The sequence below is a fragment of the Myotis brandtii genome, unplaced genomic scaffold (assembly GCF_000412655.1).
Source record: "Myotis brandtii unplaced genomic scaffold, ASM41265v1 scaffold17, whole genome shotgun sequence".
Classification (NCBI taxonomy): Eukaryota; Metazoa; Chordata; class Mammalia; order Chiroptera; family Vespertilionidae; genus Myotis; species Myotis brandtii.
The window spans coordinates 6169275-6185564 of record NW_005356259.1 but is presented as its reverse complement, the minus strand read 5'-3'; the positions used below and the strand labels follow the sequence as shown (position 1 = coordinate 6185564).

The following is a 16290-nucleotide window of genomic DNA, read 5'->3' as shown; positions in this document are numbered from 1 at the left end:
CGAGCGCGAAGTCAGCTAATGCACTAGGCGCACCACGGAGTCAGCCAGCGCGGCAAGCGCCCCATCTCCAATGCCAACTTCCAGAAACCGGGGGCGCGGAGACGGGGAGGCGCGCACGGTGCGTGGGAGCCGAAATCCGCGTCTTTTCCACCCGCGTCTCGGGGAGCCGCTGCAACCCGCGCGCTGCAGGCGCGGCTGCGTTCTCTCTGGGCTTCGCCTGCCCCTCCCTGGAGGCTGGTGGGGTTTGGGGACCCAAGGGAAAGGCTCGGAGTTGGCGTCGTGCTTCTAGATGTTTTCTCTGGCAGGCAGGAGCGCTCCCAGGAAGCACATCAGCAGATGGAAAAGCAAACAGCGGAGCCGGGCAGATGCCGCCGAAGTTTACTCCAAACAAGGAAATCGGGAACGCCGCCACGCCCACTTCCTCCCGGCGCCTGTCCCCTGAACCAGCCTGCGCCCCATAACTTCCCCACTGCCCTGGCCGGAGATGATTATCAAGGTATCCACAACTGCGGCCAACCGCCTTCACAGAGCCTCTGCCCTGCGCAATTTACAGCCACGCTCTAGCTCAGTGGTTCTCAACCTTGGCTGCACATTAGAATCACCTGGGAATCTTTTTAAAATCCTGATTTCTGGGACTCATCCTCCGGAAATTCTGTTTCTTCGTTATGGGTGTTGTGGCCCCACCCCATAACGAAGAAACAGAATTTCCGGAGGATGAGGCCCAGAAATCAGGATTTAAAAAAGATTCCCAGGTGATTCTAATGTGCAGCCAAGGTTGAGAACCACTGACCTAAGGATCCCACTTCTGGATAGCTCTCACCACCTGCCTTGAATCATGTTAATTCCACAATAGACTGTGTGGGAGACACAGCTGTGACCCAGACACTAACCCACCCACAGGAGCCATGAGGCACAAGGAACAGTGAGAGCAATCAGATGAAGGAAATCCCACGCACAGGTGCTTCCTTTTAGGACACCAGTCACTGGTCCTCCCAGCACCTGGAGTGACTGACGCAGGCAAGGTGTGCACAGGGGCCATCATCCCCTCCCACCCCCAGGCCGTTACTAGACACTTACAACTGCATTGCTCTGTGTCCACCGCTGAAACCGGAGCCCAACCAGTCCCTTGGTGGTGTCCATCCCGTGTCACGTGGAATGACAGTGCCATCTTTGTTCAGGTGATTGTGGGACTACGATCAATTTACCCTCCTTTGTTGTGATGAAATTTGACACAATTAACAAACGTTTGTCAATATCAAGAGAGTCAATTAGGTATATTCCTAACTGGCTCCAATTGAGTTTAGGGAGCAGTGGGTCCAGAATCCCACTAAAATTAGAAACCCTCTCCCAAGAAAGGCATATGTACATACATGTGTATACATGTACTGTGTTCTGCATAACATTTCAGGGGACCCATAACACTCTCAAGCCCGCTGAAACCCAGGTGAATGAATGTCTCCAGAATTGAATCTTCTTCAATTGACCATATGTTTTTGGAGAAATATTTTTTAATGACAGATGTACTTGGAACTTTAGTTACGAATTCTCTTAAGGAAGACCTGGAGCCACCCGCACATGGATAGCTTGCTCGGGTTGACGGCAAGATTAAGTGATCCCGAGGGGCTGGGTGTCACGGGCTCCAGGGCACCTCAGCTCAGACCCTGCAGTGAGACTGGAAAAGGCTACAGCGTGGGAGCGTGCAGAGGGCTCTATGGACAGACAGACCTGAAATCTGGCTCCACCACTTGTCAGCTATGTGACCTTGAGCATAGACATCCCTGAGTCTTGCCTACAATGAGGCTGGAGAGGAAACGGGTGCAACCTAGGCCCGCACTGGGCATCCCGTTACTGCGATCGTCAGGTGGCTCCCAATTCTGTAAAGTAGACACTGTGGGAAATTCTTCTCCGTGACAATAATCTATTCTAGTGCTTGTTCTCACCACTAATTTTATAAGAAAACCTTATCTATATTACGTACCACACTATGTATTTTTAATATAGTCACCACCAAGGGTCTCTTATGGTTCTCATTCCCTGCATTCCTCCCACTTCCCCAAACCTTGAGCAGAAGCGCCTGCCTGCTGTGCAGCGAGGAGCTGAGCGCTGCGTTACAGCCTCGAGTAGATGACGGAGAAAAATATCCCAACACAATGGAACTTTTTCCTGGAGGGAAATTAAAACTTGGTATTTAATCGCTCTTAGCAGAAGAGCTTTTTGAAATGTAATCTATAAAAATAAGAAGAAGGCTGGTAAAAATAACCTGCCTGCACAATTAGAACTGTTTCTAAACCGCTCCTCCCCAGACTCATTATCTCTCTGCCCAGTTTTCGAGATTGCACACCTACGGAACCACTCAGCGCGTTGCTTTGAGTGCGGAGTCTTAAAGCAGCCTTCGCCGTGTGGGCTCTTCCACCAAACCGAGTGGCGGTGAAGGTCGGCGTTACATAAGCTAAGAGAGAACGGGTTCGAGACTGAGGCCAAAAGAAGCATTGCTCCTTCAGAAATGCTCCTTCGAGAAGGCCTCTGAAATCAAACCAAGACACCTAAGCAGATGTGTGGATCCTATGCTCACGTGGTTAGAGCAGGGGCTCAGCAGGTCACAGGCAGCCTGTCACCTGTTTCTGTCACGTCTCTGAGCTAAAAATGGGCTTTACTATTTTAAAAAGTTAATGTATTTTTATTGATTTATGAGAGGACGGGAGGAGTGAGAGATAGAAACATCAATGATGAGAGAGAATCATCGATCGGCTGCCTCCCACAGGCCTCCCACTGGGGATCGAGCCCACAACCCAGGAAATCGAACTGTGATCTCCTGGTTCATTGGTAGATGCTCAACCACTGAGCCATGCTGGCTGGGCTGGGTTTTACATTTTTAAGTGTTTGGGGGAAAAAACAAAAGAAGAACATGTTATGTGACATGTTGAAACTACATGAAATTCAAATGTCAGTATCCACAAGAAAAGCTTTATTAAAACATAGCTACGCTCATGTATTTACATTTTGTCTCTGGCAGCTTTTAAACTAGAGCCGGGTTGAGTAGTTTGTGCCTGAGATGGTTTGGCCCGCAAAGCCAAAAATATTTACTACCTGACCCTGACAGAAAATGTTTGCTGACTCCTGGGTCATAGTAAACATCTTACACCTGTCTGGGCTTGGATAACTTTTAGTTTAGTTTATTCCCTTTAAAATAAGTTTGGAAAGGAATTGATCTTTTTTAACTACTGGAATGGATTCTAACCAGGAAGGCACACTAGCAAATGTTTGTTGAAGGAAGGCAGGAAAGAAACAATATACATAGTAATAGCTTTATCCAGTCATTAGCCAAGATTAATTATGTGGAGATTCATTTCTCCCGAGATGTAATGTATGACCCTGGCCTGGAATGTTCTTCCCCCTCAGCCCACCTGAGAGGACTCTGGAATTCCGTTCTTCCTGGAGACCAACAGGAAACACACACACACACACACACTAATATTGATTAAATAAATACCTACTATGTGCCAAATCCCTATTAGTCTGCATAGCTAATCACACACACACACACACACACACATACACACACACTAATATTGATTAAATACCTACTATGTGCCAAATCCCTATTAATCTGCATAGCTAGCCTCTGTAATAATATCCAGTCCAGTGGCCTGGCACCACAATACAGCCTTATTTCTTGCTCAATACAAAGCCCAATATAAACAGGGGGCTGGGTTTTGTTCTGTGGAGTTATTCAGGGACCCAGGCTCCTTCCATCTGGTTTCTCCACCAGCCCCTTGGTCCCCTGTGTCCTCCAATGGCCACTCTGCATGTACCTGGGACAGAAGGGAGAGAGAAATGGGGGAGAACCACAAAGAAGAACTTTAGGGCCCAGTCCTGGAAGAAACACCTGTCCCTTCTCCCCAGTTCCATTGGCCAGAAGTGAGCCATGGAGCCCCACCAAACCGCAAGAGGGGGTCTGGGAAGTGAACTTAGGAAAGAAAAGAGCGTTTGGTAAACACGGGTCCTTTGAAACCCTATCCTCTCCACTGTTTTGACCAAATTTGACCTCCAGGTCACCAGGTGCGGACACGGTTTACATCCGTGTGCCCAGAGGGGAGGGAAATCCTACCTGGGATCAGAGTTGTAACCTTCCTGTCTAAAGCCAAGCACTCGGCAAAGCACCCTCGCCCACCACCGTCATATAAAATAAAGCTCTGCCCTAGCCGGTTAGCTCAGTGGGTAGAGTGTCGGCCTGTGGGCTGAAGGGTCCCAGGTTCGATCCCAGTCAAGGGCACAGGCCCAGGTTGCAGGCTCAATCCCGCAGGCTCAATCCCCAGTGGGGGCGTGCAGGAGGCAGCTGATCAATGACTCGCTCTCTCATCATTGATGTTCCTATCTCTCTCTCCCTCTCCCTTCCTCTCTGAAATCAATAAAATAAAAAAATAAAGCAGACATTCTCTCATGTGACATCCTCTTCAAATAATAAATAAATTTAAAATTTAAAAAAATAAATAAATAAAGCTTTGCCCCAGGAAGAACAGCTCTTGTTACAGAAGGTTCAAGGGAATCAACACTTTTAAAGTGTGTCATAGCTCTGCCTTCAGGAAGAAAATCAAAAGAATCATTTAGTAGCTGAAAATGACATCTTTTGACATATGATTTTTTTCTTCCTGTAACTAGAAAACATACATAACTTGAAACACAGCAACTCCAGATTGTTAAGAGGCAAGGGGACGGCAGAGAGAAACTGGTGAATAGTCTTTCCCAGGCCACCAGGGATGCTCGGCCGGGACCTGGGGACGGGGGACTCGGGGAAATACAGAGCATCCAAGGTTACAATCTGCACGGCAATAGGTCCCAGATGGATCCTCCGTTACAGGAAGAATGAGCACACACCTGCACTGGGACGTGGGGAAGGGGGCTGAGGAGCCTAACATGGGCGGGGCCGCCATGGGCCAGGCCCTGGGCTGAGTGTCTTACACATGCATCTGTCTCATGTCAAGCCCTCCAATAGACACCACAGAATGGAATCGTGGAGCTAGATTCCTTCCTGTGAGTCTGAAATCCCGGAGAAGGTACCTGCTGGCAGTGGCAACCTTGGCAACAGGATTATCAAGGATGCTGGGACCAATGAGAACAGACAGGCAACCCCACAGGGCCTTTCTGACTCCAGAGTGGATCCACCTATTTGGCGAAATGACTAGTAATAGATTCTCCTCCGTCTGTTGTCCATGGGCAGCTCGGTTCATCTAGGACTCCCTTCCCGCTTAGTGATTCACCTCAAACAAAGACAGCAAACACGCACCCACACAGAGACACACAGCTAGCTACACACACACACACCACCTCCGTGTCCTGGAGGTGGGCTCTGCTATTGTTGATGATGGGTTCTGACAGGGGCTTTTAGACACATCAGCCTGCTCAGTCAGGGATGAGCGCTAACCATCCTCCCAGAGTCGGGGTAACATGGTCTGTCTCTCCCACTGATGGAGTGAAGGAAAATTCATAGCCATCGCCTGAACACTCCTGGCTCCTCTTTTCAGAAGGGACTTGATCCCTGCCTCCAACCAGGACCTAACGGGAAAGTCCTGCTCCCACACCATCGGGATGTGACCCCTGATCTCTGGGTACTTTATAGAACACGAGGCGTGTCCGCCATCCAGATGGGCTGATGCCGGAACCAGATGACAGCCTGTGTGGCTGGAGTCCCGAGTTATAAAGGTCCCCGTGGTGGGAAAAGCAGCCCTAAATCAGCAGGATGACTGAAATCTCAGATTCACAAGCAAATCTTCCCAGATGTTGATTACGCCGCTGCCCAAAAATCTCTCCTGGAGGATCAGACAGGCGCATTATCATGACAAAAGAAGGAGTCACAGTTGGCAGCAGGTGGGAGGATTAATGATTTCTTGCTGAAATGCTTTTGTCAGGTATTTAAATTACTAAAAGGCCTTCCCGCCCCCCCCCCCATTGTGATAAATTCTTGCACATACATTTGGCAACCAAGCTTTTTTTAATGTGTTTTTTTTATTTGAGAGAGAAACATACATGGACTGCCTCCTGCACACCCCCTATTGGGATAGAGCCCTCAACCCAGGCATGTGCCCTGATGGGGAATAGAACCAGTGACCTTTTAGTGCACAAGATGATGCCCAACCAACTGAGCCACACTGGCTGGGCTGGCAACTGAGTTTTTAACAAAGAGCCTCTGAAACCAGCAAAGGGCACTTGGGAGAACAGAGGCGATTTGGTTTCCTCTTCTCACGGGGGGAGGGGGGGGTGGGGGGGGCTCGGATAAATACAGAGATAGTCTCATGTGTAAGACACTCAGCCCAGTGCCTGGCCCATGGCGGCCCTGCCCATATTAGACCCCTCAACCCCTCTGGGCTTAATTCATTCTCCCTCTGATATACAAGTTACCCTTTAGGCCACAGAGCGACGTCACTGACACAGGGCCTGCACTCAGCAAACACCATGGGACTGACTCAGAACGTGTGACGACGGAAGCAAATCACAAGAAGAACTGAACCACTGCAGGATGGAAATAACAGTGGAAAGGGTAAACATGAGGGTTGAAGTCACTGATTAAATCGAAAGGAGTAGGAGAAAAATCACAGGGTCCTTCTGGGAGTTTTCTTCATTTTTAACTCATGTTTGTCAAGTTCCCCACTGCAGACCCTGCCAGGCCCTTTCACCTACAGAATGGTCGTCAGCCTGCACAGCAATGCCTGTCCCACAGAGGGAACTACGGCTGGCTACACAAGGGGGCGTGAGCTCTCAATGGGGGCATCGGACACCTCACCAGGCCTCCCTCCACCAGGCTCGGCTGCCTCTCCTCATCTCCTGAAAGGGTCAAGTTTCCGGCACCCACTCTCACTGTTCCAACCTCTTTGTAAATCTACTCCATGGGAATCGACAAGGAGCGGAAGCGTGCTCATCAGAACCCATGAGTGGGTCCTATTTCTTTGCCATCCCCCCGCCTGGAAGACAGAACTGTGCCCCTCACATGTACTGCCCTTGACCTGCCCTTGAAGTTTCCATCCCTGGGAGGGAGCCCCAAGCCTCTCCCTACCCCATCCTCCCAAGGATCTTGTGGGCTTGGCTCCCATCCACGCAACAACCCCCTCCCTTGGGCTCCCTGCTGCACAAAGGGAGCCGAGAAAACCCGCGTCCTGAAGATGGCTCACCTGAAGTCAGCGCCCTTAGACCACTACAGACCTGCCTCCCTGGCTCAGAGGGACCCTCAGAACCTCTCAACAGACGCTGTCCTGGGAAGATGGGAAGAGATGCAGCCGCCTCAAAGGAGTAGGAGGGACGAGAGGAAGGAGAAAATGCCAAGAGTGCCTAGAGGCCCAGCGTCAGAGTCCACAGTCCACTGCTGGGGCCAGGCCTGGGGCCGCGTTCCCTGCCTGCAGGCTGCTCACAGTGATCAGATGCTCATCTAACCCAGCTAACAGACAGGAGGTGGGAGGCACCCAGCATGGAGGCCAGCAGGCCAGCCCACAGTTTCCTGCAGGAGATGATAGTAACACTAGTCTCTTTTTGAGATAAGAGTGATAAAAAGGCATGAGCAAAACTGACTGGTGGTTGGTTGTTGTTTTTTTGTTTTGTTTTGTTTTTAAATATATTTTATTGATTTTACAGAGAGGAAGGGAAAGGGATAGAGAGTTAGAAACATCGATGAGAGAGAAACATCGATCAGCTGCCTCCTGCACACCCCCCACTAGGGATGAGCCCGCAACCCAGGCACATGCCCTTGACCGGAATCGAACCCGGGACTCTTCAGTCCGCAGGCCGACGCTCTATCCACCGAGCCAAACTGGCTAGGGCTGGTTGTTGTTTTTTATTGCACCTGTCACTTTCACCCTCACCATACTCACATCACTTTCATCCCACGCATGCTCATGCTAACGGCCCCTTACTGGCTGCCTGGCCCTGGGCCCCGCCCCAGTCGCCTCCTGTGGCTGTGTGAGGACTAGATGACTAATCCATGACCAGTGTGTGCTCAGAGCAGGGTCCGGCAGGTAGGCAGGTAGTAACCACTCAGTAACACCAGCTGCTGCCATGACTGTTCAGGCCTCATACGCTGCAGTGCAGCTTTGATACAGGGAGCTGTGCTGAGGGAGTCACAGGTAAAGGGGCGGGTCAGAGGGGACCAGCTTAGCCAGGCCAGTCAGTGTGGTTCCGGCAGCGGGACTTCTGACTGTCCAAATTACCCCAACGCGTCACAACCCTCTGTAACAGTGGTTCTCAACCTTCTGGCCCCTTAAATACAGTTCCTCATGTTGTGACCCAACCATAAAATTATTTTCGTTGCTATTTCATAACTGCAATGTTGCTACTGTTATGAATCGTAATGTAAATATCTGATATGCAGGATGGTCTTAGGCGACCCCTGTGAAAGGGTCCTTCGACCGCCAAAGGGATCGCGACCCACAGGTTGAGAACCGCTGCTCTATACGGTTGTTTAAAACCCCGAACTCTTAGAAGAGAGTTCCTCTAAAGCCCTAATGGCTCCCGTGCCCCTGTCACATAAACAAGGAGGGAAGTGCCGCTGAGAGGCCATGTGACGGAGCTGAGGACACCTGGGGTTCACGTGGGGAAACGTAGAATCCTCTTCTGAGTGTGATAAAACCCCTCCACCCTCCAGAGCCTCCAGGGTCCCTCTGTCCCACAGTCCCAAACTGCCCCAGCCCACAGCACCAGGAACCTCCCAGACAAAGGCCCCAGGTGCTATCCACCCAGCTGTGCTTACCCCCAGCACCGCCAGGGGGCGCCCGTGTGCTGGCAGGACTCCACAGGCCCTTCTTCCCATGCCTGGTGGTCTCTTCTGACCAGGACCCACCCCTAATCTGCAGAAGGGACCAGGGGGGAGGACAGTGAGAGCAGTAGCAGGCGTTCATACAAGAAATCATGAAACGATTAGCCGCGAGGACGTTGAGATGGATCACATCTGCCTGATATTTCCCCGCAGAGACAGTGCCGAATCCTGCAGTGAGGCTGCTGTGGAACTGGAAATGCTTGGGAAACTCCCGAAAGACAAGGCTGGTCCAGGGCGAAGAGCTCGGGACTGAGGCTCAGAGGCGCTAGACTCAAATCCCAGCTCCACTAGAGCTGGAAGAGCGTTAGCACCCTGCGTCTTGGCGTTTCCATCATTTCAGTGGAACTCATAGTGCTGGTCTGCTGTGCTTCCTTAAGCTGCGGCAGGAGCAGGGGAAAGAAGGGTTTAGAGGATTTCAAACCAAGTGGGCCGCACACAGTGGGGCTTACCTTGCTCTCCGGCGCCCTCCAGTTTCTCTACAGTTTCCCCAGGACTGTCCATCTCCTCTGCAGCCTCCATCCTCCTGCCTCCAGCCTCTGTCAGCAAAGAAAAGACACATGGCCGGTCAGACACCTGAAGATCAGCAGGGGAGCACCCTGGGGTGTCAGATACAGCTGACCAGTCCCTGTCTTGACTGTTGACGTGGGCTGGTCCTGCATTCCTACACCCAGCTCCCTCCTGGCTGGCCTTCTGCCCGCCCCCTGCCCCTCCAACATCGGTGTTCCCCAGGGCTCAGATACAGGCCACTTTTCTCACTCAATGGCCCCTGTCCCCTTGGGTGCTGCCGAATCCTCTCCAGCAGCACATGAAGGGACAGAGCCATCGGGGCCATGGGAAGGCCATCACTGGAAAAGGGACCAGCTCGAAAGGGGAAGGAGTTGCCTCCAGCCCCCTGGAATGATCCCAGTGGCAAACATTCCTGGTCCAGAGGAGGCAGGAAGAGACAGGTGGGCTGACCTCTGCTAGAGAATGCCACCTGCCACACTCTGTGAGTCCCATTTTCAAGTGGAAACATAAACTCAGAGAGGTTAAGTACTATGCACTAGGTCACGAAGCTCATAAATGGCGGAGTCAGGATTTGAACACGGGTCCTCAACAGGCCTAATGCACCTTCATCCTCCCCACAGCCACCTCTCTGGGTATGAAGGATATGGTTGTTGTTTTTTATTGATTGAGAGAGAGAGAGAGAGAGAGAGAGAGAGACATTGATGTGAAAGAGAAACATGGATCAGTTGCGTCCCGTACACACTCCAATCAGGGACCAACCCTGCAACCTGGGTATGTGCCCTGACCGGGAATCGAATGCACAACCTTTTGGTGTATGGGATGATGCTCCAACCATCTGAGCCACCAAGCCAGGGCGAGAAATGGAATTTTGATGGCAGGTCTGTTACTAACTTGAGACGAAATCAGCTCAGTGCTAATTATTTTTACATTCAATTTCTCCACCTACCAAGTGGCCTAACTTTTAGAGAGCGGGGTTCTTTCTACGAAAGCCTGCTGAAGCAGCCATTAACCTTTCTCTCCTATCCACACTCTCCCAACCCTTCATGCGCTATTTCAAATCCCATCTGTTGTCAAACACCCTCACTCCTGCTCGCAAGGATCGGCCCCTTCTCTACCTCCATTTGCACTTTTGCTCATGTAATTAGCCCTTCATGTGCATATTGAATGGACTAAATATGTACCACATAACATGTGCCAGGCAATATGGTGGCGACTGACGACAAAATAAATACTAACAATAGCTGAACTCACTGGGTGCTTCCTCAGGGCAGGTGGTGTTGTCGGTGCTTTTGTGTGTGTGCTAAGCTATTTCACCCTTGCACTCTGTGAGAAATGTCCTACTCTTTCCCCAATTCTACACATGAGGCAAACTGAGTCACTCAGTAACTTGCTCAGGGTTACTTGGATCATAAGTGATGGAACCAGAATTCTGGCCCAGACAGCCTGTCTCCAGCGCCTGGCAATGAATCACCACTCGGCTGCTGTCTCTCCTGGCTCACATTCAAGGAGCTCATCATTGAATGAGAGACAGACATGGGACCAGAAGACGACAAAAGTGTGATATGATCAAGCTGGCTGAGGGAGGGCGGCCGACACAGACTGAGAGTTTAGTGGGCATCTGTCAGGAGGGGGGATATATTCCAGGCATTTCTGACAGTTTAGTAATCAACACTATACCTAACTAGCTCTACCATTCCCTAAATCAATGAGTAGGGTTGTGTCATACTCTAAGAAATTACTTTGCCTGGGCTTGTAAAGAGTGTCATGCTTGTAAACCAGTTCTCTGGGGCAGAAATGGCCATGGTGGGAGGGGCGGAGAAGAGCCTTGATTTGTATTTGCAGATTTCCTTTGCCAATTCCTGTGGTGTAAATACTCCCGCCCCGCAGATGTCAGGTACCAGCCAGACATCACTTCAGGAGGCTCTAAAAGGGCAGCCAGTGAGGAGTCAAGAGAATGTGGTGTCCTGAAAACCAAGTGGAGAAGGAAAGAGTGGTCAACTAAGTCCAACCCCTACGACAGGTCAAGTAAAGAGAGGACTAATAATCGATTATTGGGTTTAGCAACATACAAGTCATTGGTAACCTTCACTGGAGCAGTTTTGGGGAGGATGGAGGCAAAACCTTTGTTTGCGTGGGTTTAAAAGAAAATGGGCAAGAGAAATTAGAGAGTGTAGGGAATGTTTGGAGGTGTTTTCTGCCCATAGAGACAGAGCAATGGGGTGCTGGCTGGTGGGTACAAGGCATCGAGAGAACCCTCTTTAAGGTAGCAGAAATAACAGCATGTTTACATGCTGATGGGGATGATACAGCCTCGAGGGAGAAATGAATGACGCAGAGAATTACCGGAGAGATGTCCCTGACAATAGGGGTTGGGATCTAGCACAAAAGCACCACAAATAGCATCGCAATCCACCTGGTAACATGGACAGAACACCCAGGTGTCACCCTTCTTCTCTATTTACCTAACCTCTCCCACCCACAACACACACACACACACACACACACACACACACACACACATCTGCCCCATCAATAATCTCCATTGGCTATACTGCCAAAATATAAGCACTTCTGACTGCTTGAATAATAGATTATTGGGTTTAGCAACATACAAGTCATTGGTTACCTTCACTAGAGCAGTTTCGGGGAGGGTGGAGGCACTGCTATCATCCTGACCCGAGTCGATTTTGTTTCTCTGGGGGTATGCAATAGTCTCCCACCTTCCTTTGCTAAGGGAGACTCTGATTGAAGGATAGCATGCACACAGAAAAGTACCCAAATATTAGGGACACCGCTTGACCACTTTCCATAAAGTGGACACACCTGTGTCAAGGTACCCACCACCAGGATCAGGTAATGGGACCTTCCGGGCCTCCCCAGCAGCCTCTCCCGTGCTCCTTCCCGGGCGCTTGCCACCCTCCCACAGTCTGGACTTCTATCAACATTGATTCGTTTTGTCTGTTTTTAAACGTACGCAAATGGACTCATGCAGGGTAGCTTTTTTTGTTTCTTGTTGATTTCACTCAAAATTATATTCATGAGTTTACCCATGCTGTTTGCATGCGGAAATAGTTCGTTCTTTCTCTTCGCTCTGTAGTATTCCTTGGGACGAATATGCCCTGAATTATTTGTCCATTCCACGGGTAATAAGGATCTGGATGGCGTTTTGAGGCTGTTGGGAACAGTCTGTCAGGAACCTTCCCTCCGCGTCTCTGGGTGCACACGTGTAGGCATTTCTGCTCAGTGTGTCCTCGGGAGTGGAATTGCCGGTGCATCAGTGTTGTGTGCAAACATCCAGCCTTAGTAGATACAGCCAAATGGCTTTCCAAATGGTTATGTCCTCTCACACGCATCGCAGCAGAGACATTCCCGTGGCTCGCATCCCTGCCAACACTTGATATTATGCTTTTTTCATGTTAGCCATTCTAGCGGTGTATGGTGCTGTCTCATCGTGGTTCTAGTTAAAGAGCCTTTTAATTAGTCTCCCAGCTTCCACGTCTGCCTCCCTCCAACCTTCTCTCCAAATTAAAACCAGAAAAAATGTCTTTCAGACATGAATCAGCACATCCCATTCCCCTCCTTATGGCACGCCAGAGGCTCCCACTGCACCAGGCATGCACCCGGATCACAGCCACAGCCCTGCACGACCTGGCTTCTACCCACCTGTCCACCCGCACCTCACAGCAAGCCCCTCCCACCCCTCCCTCAGCCCCAGCACACCAGCCTCCTTCTCTCCCTGAACAAGCCCAGCTCCCTCTGCCTGGACACAACCCCATTCCCCAGCCCCCACCCAACCTCTTGCCTGCCTAAGGCTATGAATCCTCCAGGTACCAATGTACACATCCCCTCCTTGGGTGAGAACTCTTATCTGACCCCCCACCCCCCACCTCCCGCTCCATCAAGTTAATTTCCTACCTATCTGCACACATCTTATTTCTTTCTTTACTTGCTCACATCCTACCTTCTCCACTAGCTTATGAGATCCTTGAGGGCAAGGACATGACTCTCTTGGTCTCCACACATACCCAGTACCTGGCACATCCGAAGAGCTCAACAAAGTTTTACCAGTGATTGACTTAATGAATAGTACCCCTGTCTGGGGAGATCTAAGCTAAGCAACCCTTTTTCACTGAGGACAATAAAGCAAAATGTTCTGAGAAGCTCTGAGGAGAAGCATCATGTATTGATCATTTATTAGCCATTGTTTGCTCAGCCCCAGGTACTCTGAATGGCCCATGGGATTTAACCCTCAGGACGACCTTGCGGTGCCCTAGCCTCCTGCTTGCTCTTCGGGCCACTTTACCTGGGCTCACCTTTATCTCTAGGTGCAGCCCTGTGTAAACAAATTCGCCCAGTGTTTTTATTCAGAAAGTTGGCCGGGAGGGTCTGAAAATAATGCTAGTAGATGATCACTTACAAAATGTGGGGATTGATAAGGGAAAACAACAGCCACCCCGAACCCTGCTACCCAGGAAAAATCAGGGGTCCCCTCCAATCCTTCGCACTTTCTCTTTCCCTTTCCTGTCAGTGTTGTCTGGAAGGCTGGGAGAGGACATGCGTGGAAGCACCCAGCAAGGCACCAGGGATCCTAGTTATTCCCTGGGGATGACCTGGATACAGATCATTAAAAGCTTCAGGGTCAGGACTAGTTTCTAGCTCGCCTGCTCAAACCACCATCCACACCTGCCCTTTGTCTCCCGTCGGGGCTGCCGAGGAGCCTGGCAAGACCCATAGCAACTCAGAAACTACCGTCCTGGAATCAAGAGTCACTCCAGCCCGACCAGCGTGGCTCAGTGGGTGAGCGTCACCCCACGCACCAAGAGGTCACGGGTTCCATTCCCGATCAGGGCACGTGCCCGGGTTGCGGTCTCCATGTTTCTCTCTCTCTCCCTCTCCCTTTCTCTCTCTCTCTCTCTCTCTCTCTCTCTCTCTCTCTCTCATCAATAAAAATATATATATTTTAAAGAGAGTAAACCCAGTATCTCCCAGAGCAACCAGATCAATTCAGAAGCCCTAGCTGGCCACTTTCCTCAGGAGATGGGAGACTGGGAAAGGAACCATCCACGCAGGCCCCCAGTGCTGACCACGTCTGTAACTCACTCGACCTTCACCGGGCCGGAGACTCTCCCGGAGGTTAGCACTATCGCCACTTGCATAAGAGGACGTTGGGGCTCAGTGAGGTAAGTGAACTGTCCAGGGTCCCACTTAGAAAGTGGCTGGATGGAGCAGGGACCCAGCTCTCTGGCTTCGAGGCCTCGCTCAGCTGCATGGGTAGATTCCCCGCCGAGCAGGGAGGAATACAGAGAAAAGGAGCCAAGGGGCTCTCCTGCGCTGGATGTGAAAGTGCCCATGAACCCACAGTGTGAGCGCAGGCTGCCTAAGGGGCTGGAGAACGTCACACTGATTGAGGTCACCCAGGGTCGGAGAAATGCTTAATAGAGCAGCTAAGCTCTGGGGGCCCGGCCTCAATACCGCCCCAATTGCAAGCCACAGGCCTGTCTCTTTCCGGGGTGCCTTTGGGATGTCGAGCTGCCTGCCACCACCTTTGAAGCATGCGTGTTAATATGGGCGAGGCCTGTTCCAGAGCCCCAGGCTAAGATTCGTTCCACCACCGGGGACCTCGGTTGCAGAGGGAGAGGTCAGAGGCAGGGCCTGGGAACAGGACCGAGCCCCCAAGCTTGTTTTGTCCCCAGAGCAGAAGTGCACAGAGTTCCCTAGAAATGCGAGGGGTGGGAGGGAAGTTAGGGCCGCAGCGCCAAGAACGGCAACTGCGAAGCAAGGGGAGTTTTCCAACTCAAACAATTAAGCAAGGACATTGGTGCCTTGGGATCCCGTCCTGTTTGTAGTCTTGCCTGGTCGATGTGACTCAGCCATTGAGCATCGACCTATGAACCAGGAGGTCATGATTCGACTCCCCGTCAGGGCACACGCCTGGGTTTTGAACTTGATCCCCTGTAGAGGGCGTGCAGGAGGCAGATAATCGATGATTCTCTCTCATCATTGATGTTTGATCTCTCCCTCTCTTTTCCTCTCTGAAATCAATAAAAAAATAAATATTTTTTAAAAATGAAACCAAATGCAAAATAGTATATTTTCTCATTCAATTTATATGAAGTTCAAAAATGGGCACAACTAATGGATGGAGATAAAAGTCAGGACAGTGGGAACCTTAGGGGAGGGCGATGGGGACTGAGACTGGGTCGAGGAGGTTCTGCCCACGCTGGTGTTGTTCTTTTTCTTAATCTGGGTGCCAGCTTCTGAGTCCATTTCATGAAAATCCATCAACCTGTACCTTGGGAATCGTCTACATTTAAACATACCTGTTCTACGTCAATGAAAATGTACTCTATGAACATCTAGGAGGAATACTTGCCTATGACAGCCGGAGGCAATACAGTTGCAATAAGCAACCAAGGGTTGGGGTTCGTCAAGGTAAACCAAGGTCATAAGGTCATAGCCAATCAGTGCTAAGCAGCAAGGGAAATGAGTGAGGATTAAAAAATAATAAATAGTAAAATCATTGTATTTTCAAATATTCATTTTCTGAGCATTTTTTTTTCAAGTTTTGGGCCTTGATATGTTATTATGACAACATTTGGCTGCCAACCTCTGTTTTGACTGTGGAGCTGGCTCTATTTTGGAGCTTTACAAAGGCATCATCGAATCCCTTTCCCGGTAGTCTTTTTACATGTATATATGACCACGCCCATCTACCCACAAAGAGATGGACTGTACATAATACAAGTATGTGACTACGAAACAAGGAGGATGATTCCTGGAACCACAAAACCCGTCTGATTATGTCATCATCACACCTGGCCTCAGTGTGCAAGCTCCTGGCCACTGAATGCTCCTTAAAGAAACCAGAAACCATCTGCAGCGCTGTGCTGGTCATTGCAGTGTATGATGGCCAAACCCAGGCTTTGCAGCCCACCTATGTGCCATACACACACACACACACACACACACACACACACACACTCATA

At 50.4% G+C, this 16290-nt stretch overlaps 1 protein-coding gene across 5 annotated transcripts in view; it reads right to left on the bottom strand.

Annotated features, from left to right (window-relative positions):
• Positions 1 to 16290, bottom strand: part of PDE1C (phosphodiesterase 1C, calmodulin-dependent 70kDa) — a 342910-nt gene that overhangs the window by 307654 nt on the left and 18966 nt on the right. For all 5 annotated transcript variants that reach the window (XM_005862929.2, XM_005862930.2, XM_005862932.2 and 2 more), the window contains exon 2: positions 9247 to 9333. In XM_005862929.2, the coding sequence (XP_005862991.2) occupies positions 9247 to 9333 (87 nt within the window). The remainder of the gene's footprint in view (positions 1 to 9246; positions 9334 to 16290) is intronic.